Source organism: Hypoxylon fragiforme (assembly GCF_022984875.1).
Source record: "Hypoxylon fragiforme strain CBS 206.31 chromosome Unknown GGS25scaffold_1, whole genome shotgun sequence".
NCBI classification, from domain to species: Eukaryota; Fungi; Ascomycota; class Sordariomycetes; order Xylariales; family Hypoxylaceae; genus Hypoxylon; species Hypoxylon fragiforme.
This window is the reverse complement of record NW_026054756.1, coordinates 4,537,100-4,560,314: the sequence shown is the minus strand read 5'-3', so window position 1 is coordinate 4,560,314 and position 23,215 is coordinate 4,537,100. Positions and strand designations below refer to the sequence as shown.

Sequence of the window (23,215 nt, the reverse complement as noted above, 5' to 3'; positions counted from 1 at the left end):
AAGCGCCGCCGCCCTCGCTAAGATCAAAGCAGTTACCTATATGAATGGACCAGTATCAATCCCGTGTTTTTGGTTAGGAATGCCCTCACACATCGTCCTCCAAATCATGGCGCCCCGCACACTGGCTCCCACAATTATCCTCGATGCCCCTTTCCAGCAAAAACCTCTCGACATCCTCTCTCCCCGCCTCCCGCGCCACGCACAGCGCGTTCCGACAATCGCCCGCTAGGTGGTAGCAGTGCGTGTGCCCCACCTCGTAGCAGTGCATCTGATCGCCGAAGCGCAGGTTAATGGGCGTGCCGTTCTTCAGCAGACACTCCATCGCGTCGAGGTGCCCGATCTCCGCCGCCACGAACAGCGCGGGCTGGGTGTCCCCCCACTCGATCTCCATCCCGTGCAGGTACGTGTCGCTGACGGCGTTGCAGCCGAGGATCAGGCGCTCGAGGTCGGGGATGGGGTAGCGGGCGCGGATGGCGCGCTCGACGCACGAGCTGCGCGGCGCGGTGAACAGGTGGAAGCTCGGCAGGGCGGCGGAGATTTCCCGGTACAGCCGGGCCTCGAAGGCGGCGCGCTCGAAGGAGAAGAGCGACCACATCGTCTTGTTGCATCGCGCGAGGCGGCAGAGGTCGCGCGCGGAGGTGAGCGAGAGCCCGATGTGCCACCATATGGGGAGCGGGTACTCGCCGCCCCGCTTGGGTCTGCGTTGGTGCTTGACGGTGTGCTTGTGGCCGTGCATGCCCTGGACCAGCGGGCCGCTCTGGGGAAGCTGTGCTGAGGGGTCCATTGCTGATTGTCGTGAAGCTCGTGGTTGGTACGTTGGTTTTAATTTGTTTATTCGGAGATAGGAGGTTGAGAAGCGAGTATTGGTAGTTTGGCGTCTGCGAGACGAGTAGTCACGCGTTGCTTGGTTGAATGCATCCAATGCTTTGATATCTTTGGTGAAGAAGATTATAGTCTTGTGCGACTCTTATTGGAAGTAGAAGAAGTTATGAGTGACGAGACGAAAGAAGAGAGACTGTAGGTTGTGGAGGTTTATTTATATATTCGTTCACCAAGATTCAATCTTTCGTGTCGAGTTTCCAGTGTACCTTGGTAGCCAGTACGCCAACCACCAAGCCATCTGACTTGGTGATCTTTGCACTTGGTACATGGTTTTCGACCGTTACTCACACTATCAAGTTAGGCACGTGCCTGCATTTCAGGGATTCACGCAGCAAATAGGTTAACCAGGTAACAGACCAGTAAGTGCCCAACTCCAGATGTTTTACGCTGTACAGTGTTTCTCGTTGGACTTTCGCGTAAAGGTTTTCGTTCCAAGGTAATCATCCAAAACGTAAAAGATAGAAGAAGTCTGTATCGTTACACCGTACCTAGTATATAGTTCTGCTCACTAATACGAGACCCTCGGCGTTGACTGTCTACCTTATTTATGTAGGGAGTTCAGACTATTCAGCAACTTACATCCCATTTTATTTACTGATACTAGTTGGTAGGCTCCGAATGACCACTCCTTACGACCCGTCCGTGCCACTGTTATATTTGCAGTCTACACTGCACTGTACCAGCAAGGTGTGCAAACTGTAATCATGTATAATTCAATACGTGGGAGATTTGGCAGGATTCCTCGTACCTGATTCGACGTACTAGGTATCTCATAACCGTCAAAACGAACGAAGGCTAGTTCAAATACAACAGACCACAGAACAAACATATCACCCCCGTGCCAACAGAACTGTGTGTAGTAATTGTAACGACAGGTATGGCTACGACTAGTATGACTGATACACCAAGCAAACGTTACCTCGTCTATAACTACTAACCCCCCTCCCCCCCTAGCCACCAACCAACTAAACATACACATAGCAAAACAGCCCCCCATTCCCCCCCAACTGATCATGCGTCTCCATCAACTTGACCGGCGGGCCCAGCCACTCCAGATCCACAATCACATCGTTGGGGTCCTTCGACTGCCGCTTGCCGTGGCCCGGCATGGTCATGGAGCCGTTGACGAAGGGGATGGCGTTGAGGCGCATGCCCGGGTCCTGCATCTGCCAGATCCACCACAGGCGGTCGAGCGCGGTGTGGTGGAAGTAGAAGAGCGGGTCCCCCGGAGAGGTGTTGGGGTCGCCGCCCGGGTCCACGGCTGCGACGTAGTGGCCGGCTGTGTGGATCTGTGTTTCGAATGCATCAGCGTTTTTTTTTCTTTCCATTTCTTCTTTTGTGCACCGTCCTTGCCATATGCACTCCAGAGAGGGGCAGAGGAGAAGGCTCAAGGGAAGAGAAGACACTTACACCCCAAGGATACGGGTCATTCCTCGGCGGCGGCGTCCCCAGCAACTGGTTATAGAAGCCGTCCATCTCCGCATTATCATTGAGCAGGCTGAAAGCGCGGTCCGCCGTGGCGCCCATAAACGCGTTCTTGTTGACGTCGCGGCGCAGGCAGCGCGGGTTGGGGCCGGTGCCGTCGGCTTTGGGGTTCTTAGGGAGGTTGCTGCCCATGGACATGGAGGTTGGGCCGAGGCTTACTACCATGCTGTTGTTGTAGTAGTGTTAGCTGAGTGTTTGCTTTGTGTGGGAAATGAGGCAGGTAGGTAGGTAAAACGTACTCTGAGAACGGCCCTGAGGTGACGCAGCCGCCACCACCGCCCGACGCGATGATGTTGGGAGTTCGTCCAGGCTGGGGAACGCCCTTATATGTAGGCTCTAGTTCGCCGTTGCCGCCCAGACTGGAAGCGTTTCCGTTGAGTAGCGGGGAGTTGTATGGGTCCTGCGAGTAGCGATCGTAGTTCATGTACTATTAAGCTATCAGCCAAACTACCCTGGCAACTCGATGAATGCATTGAGGTTGACGTACAGGCTGGTAGCCGGTATACCCGCACTCTTCGCGCAGGGCTTTCTCAAACAGCCATACGTAGTACTTGTGGGCGCCAAATAGATGGTAATTGTCGTGGAGTTGCATGGCGTGGGTCATATGGAAGGCGACGAAATCGTCGTACCGGCTCATGGCGCCTGGGAATCTTGCTTTGTCGGATTTCGGCGGCAGCTTCGTCAGGCAGGTCACGGCTGCGACGTACTCTTGTCTCTGCTCTTCGGAAAGGTCGCTCCTAGTTGCCGAGTTAGTGGTGAAGGGCTATTATTGTAAGTGTTGAGAAAATAGAAGACGAACCATTCTTGCCGTATGACTGCGTTTTCTAGGGTGCAGTTGTTGTTCGTACCCGAAGTAATCCTCTCAGACATATACGCTTCGACCTTGGGCATGGTAGCCTCTTCGAACTTGTCGACAACATCGAGGGGGTAGTTGGGGTTGCGAGATACCCTAGAAGAAACACAACGGTTAGCAAGGCAGGAAAACGAAGGTGAACCAAATGGAAACCTACGATTGTAGTCTGGATATAAATTTACTTTGTGGCACCACCGAAGCCTCCGCTCCAGAAAGGAGGGAGGGCACCAGGAGAGAACTCCAGATCGTCCACATGTTAAAGTGGTCTGTCTACCTAAGCTAAAGGTAGATTGTTAGTTGGACCTGCGACTTCAGTCCCATCATCCAGAAAATCTGCAACAGCGAATTTCACCAAGAGGTATATATAGCCCACATCTCCCACAGCGGCTCAATCGAGCGACCTGGGGTTTGGAATTGCACCTCCGCACGGCACTTGTGGCAGAGGCTACATTAGGATAAATTTCATTTGCGCGACCAATGGCAACTGTCGTCAATATATTTCTGCTTGGATAAAGCCTTCGGCAGATTGTGGAGTATTCACGAAGAAGGCAATGATCAGTGTGATAGATAGCTGTCATGATAATGGTGGTGATCTTTGGGATATTGCGGTCCTTGTTGTGGCTGTTGAGGTTGAGAGAGCAGGAGGCGAGGTGTAATGTTTCGAGTACATGCTGCGGCTTACATGAATCTGGTTAGTACTACTATGTTTACATGTCCTTTACATATTTTCACGGTTAAAAATTCCAGGAACATAGACTTAGTCGTATTTAAAATGGTCAAGCTCAATTGACTATGTCGCCATCATAACGCGTCCCTAGAAAGCGATCCCCTCAACACCGACCTATTAGCGACTATTCCTTCTCAAAACCAGAGCAGAGTTGCTACAGTGCCCTGTCATCAATCCTTCTAACTCGGGTATCAAATCCGTTCCAAATCACAGAGTTCCTAAACATAAAATCCCTTCGTCGGGTTCAAGTGGCGATCAAAAGGTAATAGAAACGCAATCACTCATTGAGCTTCCACCACGATGTTCCACGATGTCGAAAACATGCCGTCGATTCGTAACTTCGTGAATTAGTCGAGACTTAGCTTTCAAAGAGCTTATTAAGAATGGGATATACTAGCGACTGGCTCTTCTTCGCCTGACTCGTTGTCCTCTGACATGAAGTTAGCATTATGCTTCCAAATGGAAACCTGTAGAGCCAGTTATGCTCCAAGCATTTATAAACTCAAAGCGCCATCTCCGTAGAGCATATTACACACCTTCTTTTCGGCTGTATGTGTCGACAAACCACTTAGGGAAGACGGGGGAAAATGTCCTCAAACAAGAGCAGTCGGTCAGTTTGAAGTCATGTCCCTTTTCCTTGTCATCGGGGGAACTGGTCCGCTCCATTTCCTTTCCCTTGTGATCTGGAGAAGGCATGTCCTCATCTTGGACGGACAGGCCCTCGATGCCGCTACCATCTGTGACGTCGTCTTCGGTAATATTCTCGTCAACCACTTTCTCTTCACCAAGGTCGCCATCAATAATCGACTCGACATCACTCATGCCATCATCCTCCCATACTTCATCAGAATGCTTCGACAGGTCGTGTAGCTCTTCCTCCTGATCGGCCTCACTCTCACTCTCGGCGGCCATCAGTCGTTCTCTGCCAATAAAAATCCACAGAAGTCCGGAGCACAAGCGGTACAGGTCGTGAAAGTCCAAGCCCAGCTTAGCGACCGCAGGAGTGTGCGCGTCGCTGTTGACCTTGGCCATGAACGCTCTGTAGAAATATTGCTGAATCTCAACGTAGCAGATCTTGCCGGCGGTGGAAGACGGGTTCTCCTAGAGGCGGTTTCCAATCCGCGCGATCGTTCGGTTGAGGCATTCCAGCAATATCACTCGGTAGGTTCCATGGTGTTTGGATTGGACGTAGATCTTGGCGTGTTTGAGGGCGATGAAGAAGATGAGGGTGAAGGGCGGGCCGCGCTCCATCGCGGCCTCCTTGGCTGCTTCGATGGCGATCAGGCGATGGAAGAGCGCTTCGCGCATGTCGGCGCCGTGGGCGCCTGCTTGTGCTGCGATTCGGGTGGCACGTCTGCGGAGGCGAGCGACGGTTTGATCGCCGACGGCATGCAAATAGTCCTCAAATTTGGCCTGTACGAATCCTTCATCCGAGTGAACAGGTGGTTCGTCGATGTCTCCCATGAGCTTCATGATAATTGTGTCCTGGAACAGTGACCGCACAGCAATGGAGTGCGACATGGTGGTGGGAGTGTTTAAAATTGAGACGGAAGTGATTCGATGTAGTTTAAGTTTAATTGAGAACTCTCTTGTAATAGGAAGGTTGAATTGTCATAAGAAATGAATAGATGCGATACAAAGCAAATATGGTTGAAAAGCGGGTAGAGGTGAGAGGGTGAAGAACAGTGCGGACTGAGGACAAATGTTCCAGCTTATGAATAATAAACAAGAAGGAGGATCAGTTGCAGACAACCGGGAGCTATGAATTACAGAAAAACACCCAGTATTTAAATAATATGCCAGTATTGAGGGCGCTAAGAGGATCAAAACTTCCTCGTCATGGCTCAGATAAGGCTAGTTAGTATTTACTGCTGCCACCCCATCTGCTTCTTGCGGAGGTAGAGGGTTCTAAAATACATAATATGAGATGTAAATCTTGAGAGTAATTCATCAAGACATAAAGGCGTGCGTGAATAGTCTAGGTTAGACCGATATATATCATGCTTCGTTGTGTCATGTAAATACTTGATGTGATGTTACTGTCAAACAAGCCCCTGAGACTAAGTTGAACGACGCTCTATAACTAGAGCTACCTTGATAACATCTACATATAGATATTAATTATCACGAAGTCGTCTATATACGTTGAATGCTATATAGTTACAAGTAACACTTCTTCGGCCATGTCTAAGGGGTTTAGGTGACATTTTGTGATTTCCCCTTTGAGCCCCTTGGTGGTGCTCTTTCTGTCATGTACCTATCTGCCTAGGAATTCCTTTTAAAAAAATTAAGCGTATTTTGATTTTCATGATTGGATTAGGAAGTCTCGATGAATAAATAAGATGCCATTCTTACCTCTGTTTGGTTTAGATGAATTCGATTTTGATCTCTCTCACCCCCAAGCAAGACAAAGCAAACGAATCCTAAATTAGGTACCTAAGTACCTAGGTTAGTAGGAAGACATATGGCCAACTGAACAATGGTGTCTACAGCAACTATAGCACTGCTAATTTCTGGTCAGTATGTACATAAGCGAAAATAACCTAAGGCCTATACATCTATCGCTAATCATTGTCACCGTAATAACAGGCGGGTTTGCTCTCCCGTCATCATGCCCTAATGTTCCTCCCCCTGCTACCCCTTCGAGGTCGCCAACGACTGATCCTCTACCAGAGTCGCAGGAGGAGTATGTGATTGTGTTTACGCCCCGGATGAGGGAGGATGTTTGCGCTGGAGAAGGCGTTATCTTTTTTTTTTTTTTTTTTTGGTGTTTTACTTCTTTTGGTGGCTAAAGGGCGACTTGATTAATTTTCACATTGGGGGTAATTGTTGGGACGAGGCATTCAAAATATACAGTCCACAGCCTAAGGCAAAACAGTACAAAATTCAGGCCCTAAGACAGAGTGGTCTAGGTTAATTGTTTAACGAGTTGTCATGACCAAAGGGCCAAGTACTAGATTCATACTATTCTGATCTTACAGTAAGCACGTTACGTTTACGTTTATTCATCATCTCTCGTATCTCTCTCATCCAGCATTCCCATGCCAGGCACCCAAGGTATCATATCATATTCCCCCCCCCATCCCTAAATCAAATCAAACGCGATTATCCGCACTCCGCCTCTTCTCGCCCATCGCCCCATCAATCGTCTGAGGCCCTACATCCTCAACCTCATCGACAATCTCCTTCTCGCTAAACGCCTCGTCCCTGCGGTCGGCGTCGGCGTTTCCGTACAAACCGATCCTGTACCACGGCAGCTCGAACAGGCGATCCATGCTCTCGAGCGAGCGGCCGGAGGTCTCGGGAACGAAGATCCAGACCCAGATGCCGCCGATGACGGTCACGACGGCGAAGCACCAGAACGTGCCGCTGGGCGAGATGCCGCCGTGGGCGGTGTCCAGGAGCATGTTGGGGACGGCGCGGGAGTTGCCGTACTGGTTGGCGAAGTGGAGCGTCATCACGATCGACGTCGACAGCGCGCGGATGCGCAGGGGGAACAGCTCGGCCGTCAGCAGGTACTGCATCGAGTTCCAGCCGAGGGCCCAGCCGAAGCCGGAGAGGTAGATCATGGCGATGGCGCCGCGGCTGGCGGCGCGCTCGCCGGCCGGGAGCACGTAGTTGTCGTCGACGCCCAGTTCCGGGACGGCGGTCAAGAAGCCGGCGACGTAGATCATGGCGAAGCCCTGGAGGGTGATGCCGATGAGGAGGGCGCGCTTGCGGCCGATGACGTCGACGAGGAAGAGGGCGCAGATGATGGCGGCGACGAACTTGACGAGGCCGAAGACGGCGGTGATGAGGAGGGACTCGTTTTGGCCTGTGATGCCGAGGATGTCGAAGAGGTCGGGCGCGTACAGCGTGATGGAGCCGGCGCCGGACCACTGCGACATGAACTGCACGGTGGAGGAGAGATAGAGGCGGTACAGGTTGCTGGGCACGAGGAACATCTCTTTCACGATGCCGAACCAGCTGGTGCCCATGGTGGCTTCGAGTTCCTCCTGGTGGGACAGCTTGATGGCGCTGATCTCCGAGACGACGTAGGGGTCGTCGACGGCTAAGTTTCGGATGTGCGCCATGTTGCTGATGGCCTGCTCATCCTTGCCTTGCTTGATGAGGAAGCGGGGGGACTCGTATTGGAAGAAGGTCAGGATGAAGATGAGCCCTGCGAAGATGATGTGCAGACTTGTGGGGGCGAGCTAGAGCCACGTTGAAAGTTAGCGATTGTAACGATGAAATGGAACAACGGTTGCACATACCCATCTGACGTGCGTGGTGTCGCCGAGGTTGATCTGCGCGCCGTAATTGGTGAAATAGGCGAGCACGATACCAACGTAGACGAATCCCGTAAAGATACAAGTACACAGACCTCGGATGGAGGCGGGCGCAATCTCAGCGATCTATAATAAAAACACGTTGTATGTCAGCAACGCTGCGCAAAGAAATTCCAAGATAACAATAAGCCGTGCTTGTTCTAGATTGGCACCTCCTCCGATCTAGACCATGCCGGAAATGACTCGGAGGAAGCAGCAGAGTGGTGGAACACAGAAATACGCAAATAGAAAAGCACGTTGCGACATACTGGCAAAAAGATGTTAGCATTCTGGGTTACATTTACTTTAGATAGGTAGCAACCTATTTCTTTTTCTTTTTTTTTGAGGAGATTTCATAGGGCACATACCATAAACAGGACCGACGACAGGAGTCTGGCCCACTCCGAGACCAGCGATGAAGCGTCCGGCATAGACAGCACCGAGGGAGCCATTGTTGGCCATGAAGATGGCCATGCCGAGGATCCAGATGAGACACAGCTGGCGGGTAGCCCAGATTCTGCCGATGCGATCGCAGATGACGAACGCGAAGAGCGCGCCGCCCACGGAGCCGATCTGGACCATGGCCGACACGTTGGCCTTGATGTTGGTCTGGTCGACCTTGCTGTAGGACGCGAAGTCGATGGTACGCTTGAAGTCCTGCGAGTTGAAGGCGCCCGAGATGAGGCCCTCGTCCACGCCGCGCGCGGCGCCCAGCAGGCCGAAGGAGATCACCGCGAACCATAGACGCCAGTTGAAGACGTTTTTGGGCTCGCCCAGGTCCTTCAGCCTGAAGATGTTGACTGGTTTCTTGACACCTCCCGCCATCTTTTCTTTTTTTCCGTTCCTTCTTTCTATGTGTCCTAGTGCGTGAGTACTCTATCTACCTAGATGCTTAAGGTATCTAAGTACTGTAGAAAGGAGCAAGCACAGTACAAGGAGAATGAATACCTAGACGGAGGAAAAAAAGAAAGGAGATAAGAGAGAGAGAGAGGAACGAGAACCCAAGTGGAAGCAGAAAGGATCTTGTGGGGAGATTGCCATGGTTTAAATACCTGCTGTCAGAACTGCTCACTCTTTTTCACTTTCTCACGCTACCCTCATCTCTTTCACATTACATAGTAATTATTATTATTATCTATTACTCCTCCTACTCGGTCCTGACTTCAAGCGAGGCGACTCGGGTAAGCCAGCCAGTTGAGGCATAGTATAGGATGGGATCTGTACACACAATGCAAGCGGTAAACTGCAGCTAATCAACTAATGACAAAGGAAGAGCCATACATAATCTAGGTAGCATCTATGTAAGTAATGTCTACTTAAGTTACCTACATGTCATGTATGCGTTATGCATAGCAGGGCATATAACAAGGCACGCGAGGGATGTAGTACTGTACTACATAGTAGTAAGGGATGGAAGGGTAGGGGGGGTATAAGGGCTGGGTTGGTCCCCAGGGGGGGGTAACACTCCAGGATCTGGGGACCGTTATGCAGCCTGTCCCCGGAACCAATTGGTGGGCCTTCGTGGGGTCCCCGCGTGTTTATCCCCATCCTGCTCGGTGTGAAGGATTCTTGTTCACTGCTATTTCTTACTATCCTGGGTATGGTATAAGCTCACTTGACCTACCTAGAACAAAATAAAACATGACGGCGTTGCTTGGCTTGTCTTGGCTTTTCCAATCATCGCAGGTAAACTTGAAGGGGTAATAGGTAAGTGGCTTGCGGGGCTGGCTCTCCCTAGGAAAAACTTCGTAATCCCACTGACTTGGATGGTTAGACTCTACCTACTAAACTAGTTACTGGGTAATAACTAACTAACGTACCCAGTCCGTTGGGGAGACGAGGACAAAGATGCACCGAGGCCAGCAAAGTCGGTGATCCACATACAATAATAAACCCCATCAACTCCTCAACCCCAACCTCAACCCCCATCGAAAATTCATATGTACGCACTTAATATAAGGCCAGCCAAGTTCTGCTAGTCTTGTTAGTTAGAACATCTTGATGGATATTCCAACAAAACGCAGTTAAATAACGGGACCAGGGAATAGGCAGCGAGATTAGTAGACCTAGCCAGAACCCGAAGCCTGTTACTCGTACCAATTCGGTCTTTGCTTCATTGCAGCGACAGCTATAAACAGCCAAAGGAAGGGATTTGGTTTGATTAGATTTTCTGCCTCTTCCCGCAGAGCCTTCCTTACTAGGCAACTTGTCCTAAATATTTGCAAACAAAAACATTCCTTCATATGTAGGTAGGTTACCAACGTCTGTTTCAAACGCTGGATTGGGCTAACGAGTTCAGGATATGAACGACGCTATGAGCTTTCTTGCTTGCGACAACTTTTAATAGCATCTCACCCAAGTTTACGTATATCATGGATGCAGAATTCATATGAGACAGAATGGATAGAGAGAGGCGGTAACATGATGTGACTGTGGCGACAACCTCATCTTGTGACTGACTTGATTTCGCCGCGGCCCTTTTGTGACTAAGTCGCACATTTATAGGCCAAGTCAACTAGCCAATCGCAAGTTAGTAAAAGCTAAGCTTCGTTGCCGCTGCTAAAATCTATAATGTTGGGCGGGTTAATTCTCCTTCAGGACTGAACTCTGGGCAGCCAAGATATAAGTAGAAGTATTTCATCAATGGCAAAGCTTGTTTTTGCTCTGAGTATCGTCTTTGAAAGCAGTAGCTGTGAAGTTGAGTTAGATTGCCTTCTTGTGTTTCCCTGGATAACTTACGCGTCTCTTTGCTTCGTATAGTGTTCTTCCCCTTACACCTGATATCCATCTCATCTGAGGAAACATGAGTTCTAGGTTGCCATCTCGTCTCCCCAGTTATATATGTAGGTATTCTTACCCAGGTATAAACTCCGGCGCGGAGCTTACAGCCAAGCACCAAACAACGAAGCAATCGTTCGATCGTCTCCACGATAGACTTACAAAAACATATACTAGCTCCTTGGAAAGTTGTGATATGAAGGTTCGGGCGTCTATGGAGTATGCCAAGTTCCGCACCTAATCTGGTGTGGTGGCCGTCCTAACCGCCAACCTCTGTGTAGTGTATGTGCGTTTATCAACCCAACACCAACAATATGTTAATTAGCGGTAAATGTGAATAATAAAAGTACGCATATTGAGGCTCGCAGCGTCGTAATCGAAGGTCCTTTTCCAAGTTCGAGAAAATGTCCTCTTTGTCGTCATAGGATCCCAATTCACCGAGCTAACCCATGTTCAGTTGGCACGCATTCCGGGTGGTTAGACCAAATCCGGAGCAAAAACGGCGATCCGGGGGAGCCAAGCCGTTTTATACCAAATGTTATAGCTGCTGTGTGTTCTCTTTCGGGAATTGAGTCGGCAACACCTGTGACACTTGTGGGGTCCCCATATGGGGAGAGTTTGACATGCTGGATGTTGTCGGTACCCCGGATTAATAGCCCGGATTTGACGTCGGTGAGCAGAACCTCTTGATTCACATGCAACATTGTAAAAAAGTAAATCAATTTAACTGCACGTCATTGCATTTGGTGCCTGGCTAGAAACCAGTAAGTGGAAGATCAGTTACCAAGCTAAAACGGACCCCAAGGTCAAGGTCTCTGGAGCGAATCCTGTCGCGTAGGTAAGCCTCAACATCTCCCCCACGAATTTTCAGCTAACGCCAGAGGCAGGAAGAAGCCGGCGACGATATATATGGACTAGACTGTGCATGCAGTCCCTAAGCACTAAAGCGGATCGAGCATCGTGGTGTTAGAGCAGAAGATTGTCCAGAGATTAAGAGAGATGGACCATGCCTTTCCCAGGGTATCGTCCCCGATCTGCAGTAACCCTGGTTATGTAGGTGAGAACGAGTAGTGTATGTGATGAGGCGGAACCTAGAAGACGTAGATCAGCGTCGTCGTTGTGCGGAGATCTCCAACATCTACCCGGAGTCATGTAAGCTGTCGCTAAGCTATCTAGCTCCCCATGTAGTCCCTCGGTAGAAGATCCTTGACAGTGTAAAGATAGCTTGTATGAGTCCGATATAAATACTAGCTGCCGTCATTACGCGGCCATGGCACCGGAACAACTCGGACAAGCCTGTCTTCTTGCAGCTCGTGAGAAGGAGGAGACCATTCGCCATCACCTCTAACGAGAACATATTCTTCATAGAATCAGCACATCTTGACGGGATTGGCGAGAACGATCTACGATGCGAGACCGAGGTTATCAGGTACGCCAACCACCTATGTATTACAAGGTAGGAAGCAGGAAATCATGGATGGTGACGATGTTGCCCTCGTGGTAGACAACCAGGGGCTGGCTGCACGGTCCAGAAATTTGAAGGCAACATCGGCGAAGATGAACGTTGGAATTCGTGGCCAAACCGCCGCAAATGAACGAGAAATACGAAGTAGAGATGTCGAAGTCGACATAGAGGGTATGTGGACTATGGAAGTACGCATGTGTCCCCTTTCCGATTTAAAAAGGTACTGGAGATTCTCGTGTGACATACATAACGCGATAGGTACTTACAGCCATACCCGAACTCCGACTGTAGAACAAGCACCGAAAGAATTCCGGGTATGTTCCGACAGGTATGTGAATATGTAGGAAAGCTAGAATCTTCATGCAGATTGTCGACCTTGTTGACTAATCATTTACTTTGCTTTTCTTATCTTGATATTGGGTCTTGAAAATGACAATTCTAGCCAATTCACTGGTAGATAAGAAACTGTACCTAGAACATTAGAGGCCACATCCGATGTTATCATAGACTATCTGAGACTTATTTGTGGTGCAGGTTCGCGGGTGGCGGGCACGACAGCAAGGGAATATGAGATCTACCAAAATATAACAAAGTGAGGTTATGTTTGAGATGGTGCAACTTGGCAAACTGGCGATTTTGCGAATAAATACGGCGGTTAGACCAGGTATGAAATCGCTCACATGTCTTAGACCGGTCCAGACCACACTCCGTAGGGCTCAAGGGGACCATTTTATCTCGAGTTACATCCGAATTATCCCACGTTGCACTCAATTCAATGTTTAAGTGGGAAAGGTCTCATTCTGTCTTGTAAGAGGCGAAATATGGATTTCTTGGTTTCTCATGATGTGGTGATGGTAGACCCGCACAGGTTGCTTTGCAGCACCGCTTTGCAGGTTCTCGAGGTTCTCGATTTCCTTGACTTTCTTGACTTTCTTGACTTTGAGGAGGATTTCTGAGTAATCGACATGGGAACGGGTCCAATTGAATTCATTCTAGTGGGCTTCTTCGAATATTCTTGGCTCTGCGACAAAGGGGGATAACCTGGCCTTCTACATCACTACTATGCCGTAGACAGACTAGAGTTGCAGTAGTCCAATTCGCAAAGTTCGCTGTCTTCGGGGATCAGGCACGGCACAAACATTACCAGTGCCCCCAAGGAACTGTGAGTTATGTACGATCTGATTAGCTCTCTGTCTATAACCAAGCGGCGGCACAGCACCGGCTTTTGGCAATTAGCAAAAAGCTTCCATTGTGGCAAGACCCTTGGCAATGCAAAAGCGCGGCATAGCGTCCTTTATATCATTCTTGATTTTTTTTGGTTTCAATAAGTTTTTTCGAAGGAGAATTATACCAAACTTGTACGTATGTAGACAAATTGAGGGTTCTTTTTTTTTAATTGTATGCAGGTAGGGACCGTAGTACCAAAGGACGAAAAGATGAAAAAAGAAGAGGAGAAAAGTTAGAGAGACGACTCTCCACACGAATATCCACGTTTCCCCCATAGACTAACCGTATAGCGTAATCGAGCCGGCGTGGGGGAAATGAGGGGATGAGGGGATGAGGGGAAAAGACGCTATTTTAGTATGACTGACCGGCCCTTTTTTTCTTTCTCTCTTTTTTAATGGTTGGCCAAGAAGACCAAGAATAAGTACGTCGGTACCTACCTAGTGTATGTAAGCCAAGATGGCAACAACTTAAAAGCACTTGAGCAACTTGAGCTAACGAAGGGCTTGAAAGTTAACCTTGGAACATACAAATCTCACCATTTCGGGTGCTTTCGGTCACTAGATCACCAATATCCTTAATCATCTATGGGTCCTTAACCTAGGTAGGTATATCCTTACAGCCGGACAGCAATTGAACGCTGGGCAACTCTAGGCAAAGCTGGGCAGACTAGGTCAATGACTGCCGTCAACGGGTTCATGGGATCTAAAATGATTAATATGATGTAAAGGTATGGTAAAAGGTAAGCATCTTCCTCCATTCGAAACGGATACATTGAGGCCTCAAAAGCCCTTGCTTTAAGATATGATCCACATGATATTTGGAGTAAACAACACGGAAGAGGACCTTGAAGACGAGAAAAAAAAAAAAGATTGTAACCATTTCTCCAATTCCTTGTATGATTATACTTAATATAGTATGTATGTCATTTGGTAGCTGTCGTGGTTAGTGTATAGTATGAGGCGTAATCCGTAAGAAGGAGCCGATTGACGGCTTAATTCCGCTTGCATACACATGATACTTGGATGTATACCCAGTACCTGTACCTAAAGCTGAGCACCCATCATTGATGCATCCAATGACATCCAATGACATCCATGCATATGTATGTACATGTTTGAATTGGAGGCATGTGCGTTCAAAGTTGCCTTTTGTCCATGCTGACTTCTCGCCTAGGCATATACCTACCCAGTACATCTGGGCACGCCACTGCATGGTAATAGCCTGTATGTGTACATGTAGGTAGATACGATTTGCCATATCCCTGAGCTCCAAACTTTGTTGTAGAACATTGAACTTGAATACATCAAGTACACATGTTAGATTGTACATCATCGTCAGCAGCATCAGCATCATCATCAGCATCATTGTCAAAGCTAACAAGGCTCGTGTGGTAGTACACTCGGGAATTTATTTGCCCTTTCTTTCTTCTACTTTATCTTCATTTTCTTCTCTCTTCTCATGACTATCAGCTCTCCAATCATCATCACGATACGACCTTGCATACATACATACCTAGTACATATGATAATATAGTACAGCGTGCTTGATCCTGGTAAGCCATCCAGGGATACCGTTCCATTCCATTTTTTCCCCTTCTATTCCCCCCCGCACCACCGAAGTGATATATTCCTAGACCGCCTAGTAACATTCGGGGTAGGGGTTTATGACCAGGCCAGCCTTCTGTTGGCATACCACATTATAATAACCTGTTGCGTCGCCATCCTTATTTTCATCGTTGCGTCGTCGTATTCTCTTTCAAGGTCAACGCCCCTCGGACTCGACTATATACGGCCGTGCTCCTCCCGTATTCCTATCTTCTTGTCTTCTTTGTATGGTCTTTTGGTTTAGCAACACCATACCATACCTCACCCTACTTAGTAGGTACATATCAACAGACACAAATAGACAGACAGCTATAGAAACCCTTCTTGGTTATCTTCTAGCTGGGTTGAACAATGGCGACAACCACTCAGAAGGATGGCGCATCCGCGCCACACAACGCCTATGATATAGACGACTCTAACATTCACCCTCCGCATTATGGCATGACCGCCAGAGAGTATCTTGCTTCGCGTATTACTTCACTGAAGCCTCCCATGACCAAAGCCCCCAACCCGATTCGCCTGATTCGAATGTTAACCCTCCGCCAATGGGCTTTCTTTGGTGTCGCATTTTGGGCCTGGGTAAGTCCCGTTTACCTATCTTCAGTTTCATCCGTTGCTGTTGAATTTTTTATAGCTGACAAACTTTTCTAGACTTGGGACGCCTTTGACTTCTTTACCGTGTCGCTTACCGTTGATGAACTATCTGAGGAATTTGGAAAGACCAACACGGACATTACCTGGGGAATAACGCTCGTCCTAATGTTCCGATCCGTCGGTTCCATCATCTTCGGTATCGCTTCCGATCGGTACGGTCGGAAATGGCCCTTTGTCGTAAACAATATACTTTTTATTGCACTTGAATTGGTAAGTAACAACTCATCCATTCCAATCATATCCATTCTATTGTTTGTTTGTTTTTTTTTTGGTGGTGGTGATCTTCGGGTTCCCCCACGCCCCTATCCACGCACACAAGAACGCCTAGAAACTACTGCTTCGTCAAGTGCCGCTGCCCAGACCCGGAATAATGCCAATATTCTCTCACTCATAGCGCTACTTGGCGTAGTATTGGCAAAAAAGCTTCGCTTTCTTGTATCGACGTTCATGAGACTAACTCGTGAGGTTATAGGGAACCGGTTTCTGTAACACTTATGGTCAATTTCTAGCTTGTCGAGCCCTCTTCGGAGTTGCTATGGGTGGTCTCTATGGAAATGCCGCTGCAACAGCTCTCGAAGACCTGCCCAATGAGGCAAGAGGTTTGATGAGTGGAATCCTTCAGCAGGGTTACGCCTTCGGTTACCTCCTCGCTACCGCTTTTGCTCGTGGTCTTGTCGACACGACACCTCATGGCTGGCGACCACTTTTCTGGTTCGGCGCTTGCCCCCCGGTCCTCTTCATCATCTGGCGTATATTCCTGCCCGAGACCGACACGTACATCCAGCACCAGGAGATGCGAAAAGCCAACGGCAGCATCGGCAAGACATTTTTGACGGAAGGAAAGGTTGCCCTCAAACATCACTGGATGCTGCTTACCTACTTGGTTCTCCTCATGGCTGGCTTCAACTTCATGTCGCACGGTTCTCAGGACTTGTACCCGACCATGTTGAGGAACCAGTACAGCTTTAACTCCAACCAGGTCACCATCACCCAAGTCGTGGCAAACCTAGGCGCTATGAGCGGTGGTGCCATCGTCGGTTTCTCTTCTCAGGTCTTCGGTCGTCGTCTTAGCATCATCGTGATGTGCATCATCGGCGGAGCTCTACTCTACCCGTACACATTCGTCAGCACCGAAGCCGTCATCGCCGCCGCCTTTTTCGAGCAGTTCTGCGTCCAAGGTGCCTGGGGTGTTATTCCCGTCCACTTGATGGAACTGTCCCCCGGCGCATTCCGAACCTTCGTCGTCGGCACCAGTTACCAACTCGGTAACCTCGTCTCGTCCGCTAGTTCCACGATCGAGGCGACCATCGGCGAGCGCTTCCCCCTCGAGCCCAAGGGCGAGGTAAAGCGGTACAACTACGGCATCGTCATCTGCATCTTCCTAGGCTGCGTGTACGTGTACGTGATCGCGCTGACGCTGCTCGGCCCCGAGCACCTGAACCGCAGTATGGACGTGGGCCACGACGCCGACGCCGCCGAGGTCGTCGATCAGGCGACGATCGACAAGGCGACGGGCCACGGCCACGCACACCGCGACGCGTCCGCTAGCATCGACGGCGACCCCGAGAAGGGAACCGCTCACCATGCGCCGTAGGACTGGATCAGCAACGGCTGGGCGGAGCACGAGCGCGCACGCAACGAAATAAAGCAGAGGGAGAAGGACGCGAAAAAGGCGGCCAGGATCATCATGGCAGGGTTGAGGGATCGCAATCGTGAGCGGAGGTCGCTTGCGGACGATGATGGTGATGATGCTGGGGAGCGCGCTGGTGGGGGATGAAACACTTTGATGGATTGAATACGTACTGCTTTTTTTGAATAAATGAATAAGGGGGAGGAATAGGAATAAAGGGGGTTGGAAACTCGTTTGATACCACACAACCGTGATTTTGGATGGATTAGCGATTGGAGAAGTAGGATAGGTGGTCCTGTTATTTTATGTTGGCTACGCCTGCTTGATGATCGAACGTGACGATGTCCATAAGAGGGATAAGGGGGGTGTAGATTTGATACGAGAAAAACATATATCTGAGTCAGTATTTTGAGTACTTGCCTGTCTGTCTAGTCGCTTGACCTGTGCTTGTGATATATATATGTGTGTAGAGACGAGAATAAGAGGTAGGCTAGAATTAGGTTGGCCTACATACCTATTTATGGATCTTACCGACCAGCCTATGTATATTGGTTGAGGGCACTAGGGCACAAGGACTCCTCCTTCTTATATATCTCATATATCTATCTATCTATCTATCTATCTATCTCCCTTCACCGAATGAATGACCGTGCAGTGCAGTGCGGTGCCACCAGTACACCAGCACAACACAACACAGCACACCAAATCGGTGTAGGTATCGTCCGATTTCCTTTCCTTCAATTTTTTTTCCTTCGCACGACATTAAAAATGCCTGATTGATTACCTAGAGGGCGGCTCGAACGGCATCATCGCCACAACCCCCTTTTTTTTCTTTTTTTCTTGGCCTCTTTCTTGGCTGGTGGACACAGACGAGTAGGATGTTGTGGTGGTTGCTCGTTGTGCTACGGAGGTTTGGCTTGGCTTCAGCTGCTTACACGGGTTGGGTAGTTTGGGAGGACATGTGATGATGGTTGCTATCTATCTATGTAGGTGTTGCTTGTGTATGTGCTTGTGTATGGGTAGTGAGTAGTGGGTGGATGGTGAATTTCTGAGTTACATGTAACTATGTGCCTATATCATTGATGTTAGGTGTGCGTGTTCAATGTATTTGTGTAGATACATACCTACATGTAGGCAACCTTGGCACACATGTGAGATCTCGGCCGAGGATTGTAGATAGATAATTAGAGCTGCACATCAATGGGACTGTCGATCGGTCAATCGATCGACGGATCGTCTTGGGTATTGCAAATCTTTGCCTATGTTTGATATTAGACATTCGATTATATTAGGTTGAGATCCATGATTATGAGAGTGGAGCGGTTGATTGTATTGCTTCTTTGGTTGTCTGGCGGTTTGCTGAGGACTGAGTAATCGTATTTTATTTTCCTTGTTTCTTCTTCTTCTTCTTCTTTTGCACGTATATATGAGGCACTTATCACTTACACCTCACATCAAATCGGTACATGCTTCTTATAACTTCAAATGCTGGCACTCAGAAGGGAGAGTGGCTCGAAGGAAAGAACTAGGTTAGGTACCTAGGTAGTAAATCACTGTATGAGAGGCACCTAACAACTGTTCCATAACCCTCTGCTACATCTAATCGGTAACAGTCATGTATATATCTAAGGCACTTGATATACACATACCTATGTAATCAAGACAGCATCCTCACATGTCACCCTTTGCCCGCCGGGTCTGGCACTGGAGGACTATAGCCTACATAGTTCCACTCCTCCAGCCTCCACAAACTTCCCTATTCTCTCTTCCCTCTCTTTTAATGGAGGAGACTGGGTACTAGAAAGAGGCTAAACAAAGCCACTGTGCTATTTTATGGTTTATCATGGTTTACTTATGCCCCTTGCTTGAAGTTAGAGTTAATCTTGTCATGCTCACTAGGTAAAGGTTGTGAATTATTATAGCGTAGGTGCATATTTGTCAAGCCAATCAGACTGTAGAAATCTTGCAACTTTATACTATTCCGGTGTGATCTCAAGACCTACCTATTACGTGCATATGTGAATATGTAAATATAGCATCAAAAGCACATGATCTCCAAACAATTACTACTCCAAGTCATCAACTCTTCTTATTGGAACATGGAAGGAACACGGAAGGAACACGGAAGGATGTGAGCAGGCCAGTCCAAGTTTCTGGTTTCACCGTTGACGTCATTGACATCATATGAGCTTTTTAACAGCTTCAACCTTGTTTTGAGCATAATATGACCAATTATCCAATGATACTGCCGATGACTGATATAATGTAAGGCAAGGAAGGAGTTAATCAACTCGTAAATACATAGATTGATTCCGTAAAATAAATCAAAATCAGTCAAACCAAAAACAACTACCTAGTCTTCTTTCCACTTGCCATACGCAGTTATGGAAATAAACCTTCCCGGCATCGTCAACGCAGCAATGCCAAACCGCGGCAATGGCAACATTGGCATCATCTCATCCAGCGGTGGTGGCCTCAACCATAATGACCCTGGCTTCCTATCTAGTGACTTCCCTCAGTCGCCACCAAAATTATACATCACAGCCGAGAGTGATGAGTTTGACCTACTGACCTTGAGCGAGTGGAGGGATGAGGGCTTCAACGTGGAGTATATCTCCATGGGCAACGGCGGCAACGAGTATCGATCGCGACTAGAGTCGTTGAGTAAGGCTAACTGGGGACCTTGCGAAACTTACGGCATCATTGGTATGATTGCAACCTCGGCCGCCTGAATATCCTACCTGCCTAGTACACATCTACCTACTACATATCAGGTAGGTAGGTGCCAGGTATGCAGGTTCTCATGTACCATGTCCTGACTCTGAATGTAGCTTATGGCGATGCTGCGAGCGTCTGCTTGGAACATTTCCACATTGCTGACAACAATCCCGAGTTTCGACTCGGTTGTCTCATCGCCTACTATCCCACGCGCATCCCAGACCCGCGTACCAAGTTCCCAGGCGGCGTTCGCGTACTGGTGCATCTGAGCAGTGGTGAGCAAGTCGGCATCGTAAAGCAAACGCAGCTGGTGGGAATTCAAGGGAAGAAGAGAGTCGATAAGAGGACCATTGAACGAGGTATGGGCGTAGGCGGTATGCTACAGATGGGCTATCCGAGCTATACCTACGATGCTACGCCTGGTTTTGCGGAGCGCGATCTGGATGTGTTCAATCGCGTCAGTGCAGAGCTGGCTTGGAGTAGGAGTTTAGCTGAAGCTCGAAGGGCCTTCCGAAAAGACGTGGATCTGGAGAAGGTAGTCGAGAAGAATGTTGAAGGTAAGTTCCCATCCCGCAGGACCTCAGCTAGTCAGATAACTGAGTCCCTATCAAAACTTCACAGGCAAATTTTATACGAGAGATCTACAGCAGACCATGTCTACGTATAGAGCCAACAAGAGCCCCCATGTTACTTACATTCCCACATTGACTGGCGGTATCGGGGCTGAAGAGCTTCGCAGGTTCTACTCTGAGTTATTCATCAGTTGCAACCCAGCTACCACAAAATTAACCCTACTTTCGCGTACTATTGGTGCCGATCGCGTCGTCGATGAGTTGCACGTCGCTTTCAAGCACACGCAAGAGATGCCCTGGATTCTCCCAGGATTGCCCCCAACTAACAAAAAGGTCGAGATTCTCGTGGTGAGCATCGTTACTCTGCGCGGCGGGAGCTTGCATTATGAACACGTCTACTGGGATCAAGCTAGCGTGCTCGTGCAAGTTGGTCTACTAGACCCAAAAGTCGTACCCCAGAAAGCTAGCGAAAGGGGTGTCAAGAGGCTGCCGGTTGTGGGGAAGGAGGCTGCTGAACGGGTATTGTGGGGCTATGATTTTGACGACGAGGGCGAAGCCACAAACGACCTCATCCCTGGATGGTATGAAGATGAGAACGATGATGCTGCTAGCGATAATGATAGTAAAGATACGAATGTTAATGGAAATGCAAATGGAAATGGAGAGACGAAAACGGAACAGGCGGACCAGGGTGGAGAACTGAAGGACAAAGAGCCGGAACAAGTGCCGAGTGAGGCGCAAGAGGATAAGACGAAGGGGGAATAGTTTCTCTTTTACCTTCTGTTTTCGATATTCGGATTCATGGTGATGCAGCTGTATATTATTAACTATGAGGTTATTCGTTATTAAAGGACTTTCTAATTGATATGATAATGGATACAATTTTGTAATTTAACAGCTGGTTAACTCTTCCAACTTTTGCTTTTATACTCTCAAGAATAGTTACTACATAGTTAGAATCTTCAAGTTTCTTCATCTACCATCAACAGGGGCCAAGTTCAGCATATCCTCAGAGCCATGGCATCGAGTTGCCGATAGCCGACAACCGTCGTATTCATATGGATTAGTAAAGGGAATAATTACCCACGGTCCAAACCCCTTCGACGTGGCTCAAACTATTTTTACATCTTACGAGAAAATGGGAAATGTTTCTAAACCTACCAAGCCCATCTACCTACCTACATAGTTATCTGTTCAGCGAATTTGTAAGCAAGTGAGTGAATGACATACGACAGCGGAGCCGATCGCAAACACAGAATGTTTTCAGAAGGCGATGGGAAAACAAAATTGGTAAATACAATACATGGTCGGTGCGTGCCCTGGCTTAGGTATGTAGGGAGGTGTTAAAGATCGTACCTGGCATTGGCACGAGCCACGATGCTACCATGTAGTTAGTGTATTGTCCCCCTTGTAATGTAGATACGGCATCCATATGCTAACCAGGTTAATAGGTTATCCAGCAGGTTAGGGGATTCTGCTAAGGCGTTTTATCAAGACTCTTACGTTGTAATACGGCGTGAAGAGACACTTTCGGTGGGGAAAAACCAACCACGATGAAACAGCCAACTGCCGCGCTGCATCAGGCCCAGATCGGCATAACTAAGCTCGGGCGGTTTTTCGACCATGTCGGGGGTGGCATGCCCGTTTGATCGCCCTTGGGGATCGGCAGCGCTTGGTAGGTACGGTGCGGTACGGTAAGGTAACTAACTACACTAACTAATTCCAGGGGGTCCTCGCCGGCGCGCCTCGAGGCTGAGATAGTGTGGTGTACAGAAGACGGAAACACTCTAATTGAAGATCACGCGTGCTAGTTTTCTGGACGTGTGGCTTTTTCTTTCTTTCTTTCGTTTCCCATCTGCCCACTCACTCACTCACTACCATGCCGCTATGTATGTATGTATCTATCTATCTACTGATTCTACTCTACCCATGGGAATTGCTCGGCGTCCCGGCAGTCTAAATAAATGTCCGTGATGGATGAACTAAGCGGATCCCATCTGTCATCCCCCTGGTCCTGCGACAATCTTGATGCTCAGACCAAGCCTTTCCCATCTGACGATGGATGGACTTTTTTTCTCTCTCATCAGTCGCAAACGAACTGCCGTGAACGATTAACGATGGAATTGACCCATAGTAAAAGTCATCATCCTTGCGGGTCGATCCTCGCTATGATCTTCGAGATAAGTTAAGTATGTCTGTTCGCTTTTTTTTTTCCTATCCTTTCCTTTTTTTTTCTTCGCCATCTTTTCGTCCATCTTTCAATTTTTTTTTCTTCTCTTTCCGACCAAGTCGCTGCTGGCAGCTTTTTTTTTC

General features: G+C 48.6%; 5 protein-coding genes across 5 annotated transcripts; 2 read left to right on the top strand and 3 right to left on the bottom strand.

Moving 5' to 3' along the window:
* Positions 1–85: 85 nt before the first annotated feature.
* On the bottom strand, positions 86–784 carry GGS25DRAFT_517639 (uncharacterized protein; the record flags this gene model as incomplete). The annotated part of the gene is made up of 1 exon (XM_049263416.1): positions 86–784. One exon carries the CDS (start codon positions 782–784, stop codon positions 86–88), a length of 699 nt encoding a protein of 232 aa, XP_049122120.1.
* A 1,063-nt stretch (positions 785–1,847) lies between these two features.
* On the bottom strand, positions 1,848–3,537 carry GGS25DRAFT_527871 (Di-copper centre-containing protein; the record flags this gene model as incomplete). Its single annotated transcript, XM_049265126.1, has 6 exons — positions 3,378–3,537; positions 3,167–3,316; positions 2,855–3,104; positions 2,607–2,794; positions 2,293–2,533; positions 1,848–2,171 (listed from the first exon to the last, which is right to left on the bottom strand). Exons 1-6 carry the CDS (start codon positions 3,473–3,475, stop codon positions 1,848–1,850), a joined length of 1,251 nt encoding a protein of 416 aa, XP_049122119.1. The 5' UTR covers positions 3,476–3,537.
* A 3,160-nt stretch (positions 3,538–6,697) lies between these two features.
* Positions 6,698–9,586, bottom strand: GGS25DRAFT_473129 (putative MFS quinate transporter). Its single transcript, XM_049259513.1, has 3 exons — positions 8,624–9,586; positions 8,201–8,341; positions 6,698–8,140 (listed from the first exon to the last, which is right to left on the bottom strand). Exons 1-3 carry the CDS (start codon positions 9,077–9,079, stop codon positions 7,043–7,045), a joined length of 1,695 nt encoding a protein of 564 aa, XP_049122118.1. The 5' UTR covers positions 9,080–9,586; the 3' UTR covers positions 6,698–7,042.
* Positions 9,587–14,969: 5,383 nt separating this feature from the next.
* GGS25DRAFT_473118 (MFS general substrate transporter) lies at positions 14,970–18,100 on the top strand. Its single transcript, XM_049259512.1, has 3 exons — positions 14,970–15,907; positions 15,980–16,192; positions 16,455–18,100. Exons 1-3 carry the CDS (start codon positions 15,680–15,682, stop codon positions 17,574–17,576), a joined length of 1,563 nt encoding a protein of 520 aa, XP_049122117.1. The 5' UTR covers positions 14,970–15,679; the 3' UTR covers positions 17,577–18,100.
* A 1,932-nt stretch (positions 18,101–20,032) lies between these two features.
* Positions 20,033–21,667, top strand: GGS25DRAFT_517633 (uncharacterized protein; the record flags this gene model as incomplete). The annotated part of the gene is made up of 3 exons (XM_049263415.1): positions 20,033–20,318; positions 20,444–20,887; positions 20,952–21,667. 3 exons carry the CDS (start codon positions 20,033–20,035, stop codon positions 21,665–21,667), a joined length of 1,446 nt encoding a protein of 481 aa, XP_049122116.1.
* Positions 21,668–23,215: the final 1,548 nt, after the last annotated feature.

Bases quoted from the DNA above. Each gene is read 5' to 3' on its own strand.
- GGS25DRAFT_473129 (XM_049259513.1), bottom strand. From the start codon at position 9,079: ATGGCGGGAGGTGTCAAGAAACCAGTCAACATCTTCAGGCTGAAGGAC. The intron at 8,342-8,623 runs GGTATGTGCCCT...TTTTTATTATAG, and splicing joins CTGTCGTCGGTCCTGTTTAT to ATCGCTGAGATTGCGCCCGC. The intron at 8,141-8,200 runs GTATGTGCAACC...ACGTGGCTCTAG, and splicing joins ACACCACGCACGTCAGATGG to CTCGCCCCCACAAGTCTGCA.
- GGS25DRAFT_473118 (XM_049259512.1), top strand. From the start codon at position 15,680: ATGGCGACAACCACTCAGAAGGATGGCGCATCCGCGCCACACAACGCC. The intron at 15,908-15,979 runs GTAAGTCCCGTT...AAACTTTTCTAG, and splicing joins GTGTCGCATTTTGGGCCTGG to ACTTGGGACGCCTTTGACTT. The intron at 16,193-16,454 runs GTAAGTAACAAC...GTGAGGTTATAG, and splicing joins TTTTTATTGCACTTGAATTG to GGAACCGGTTTCTGTAACAC.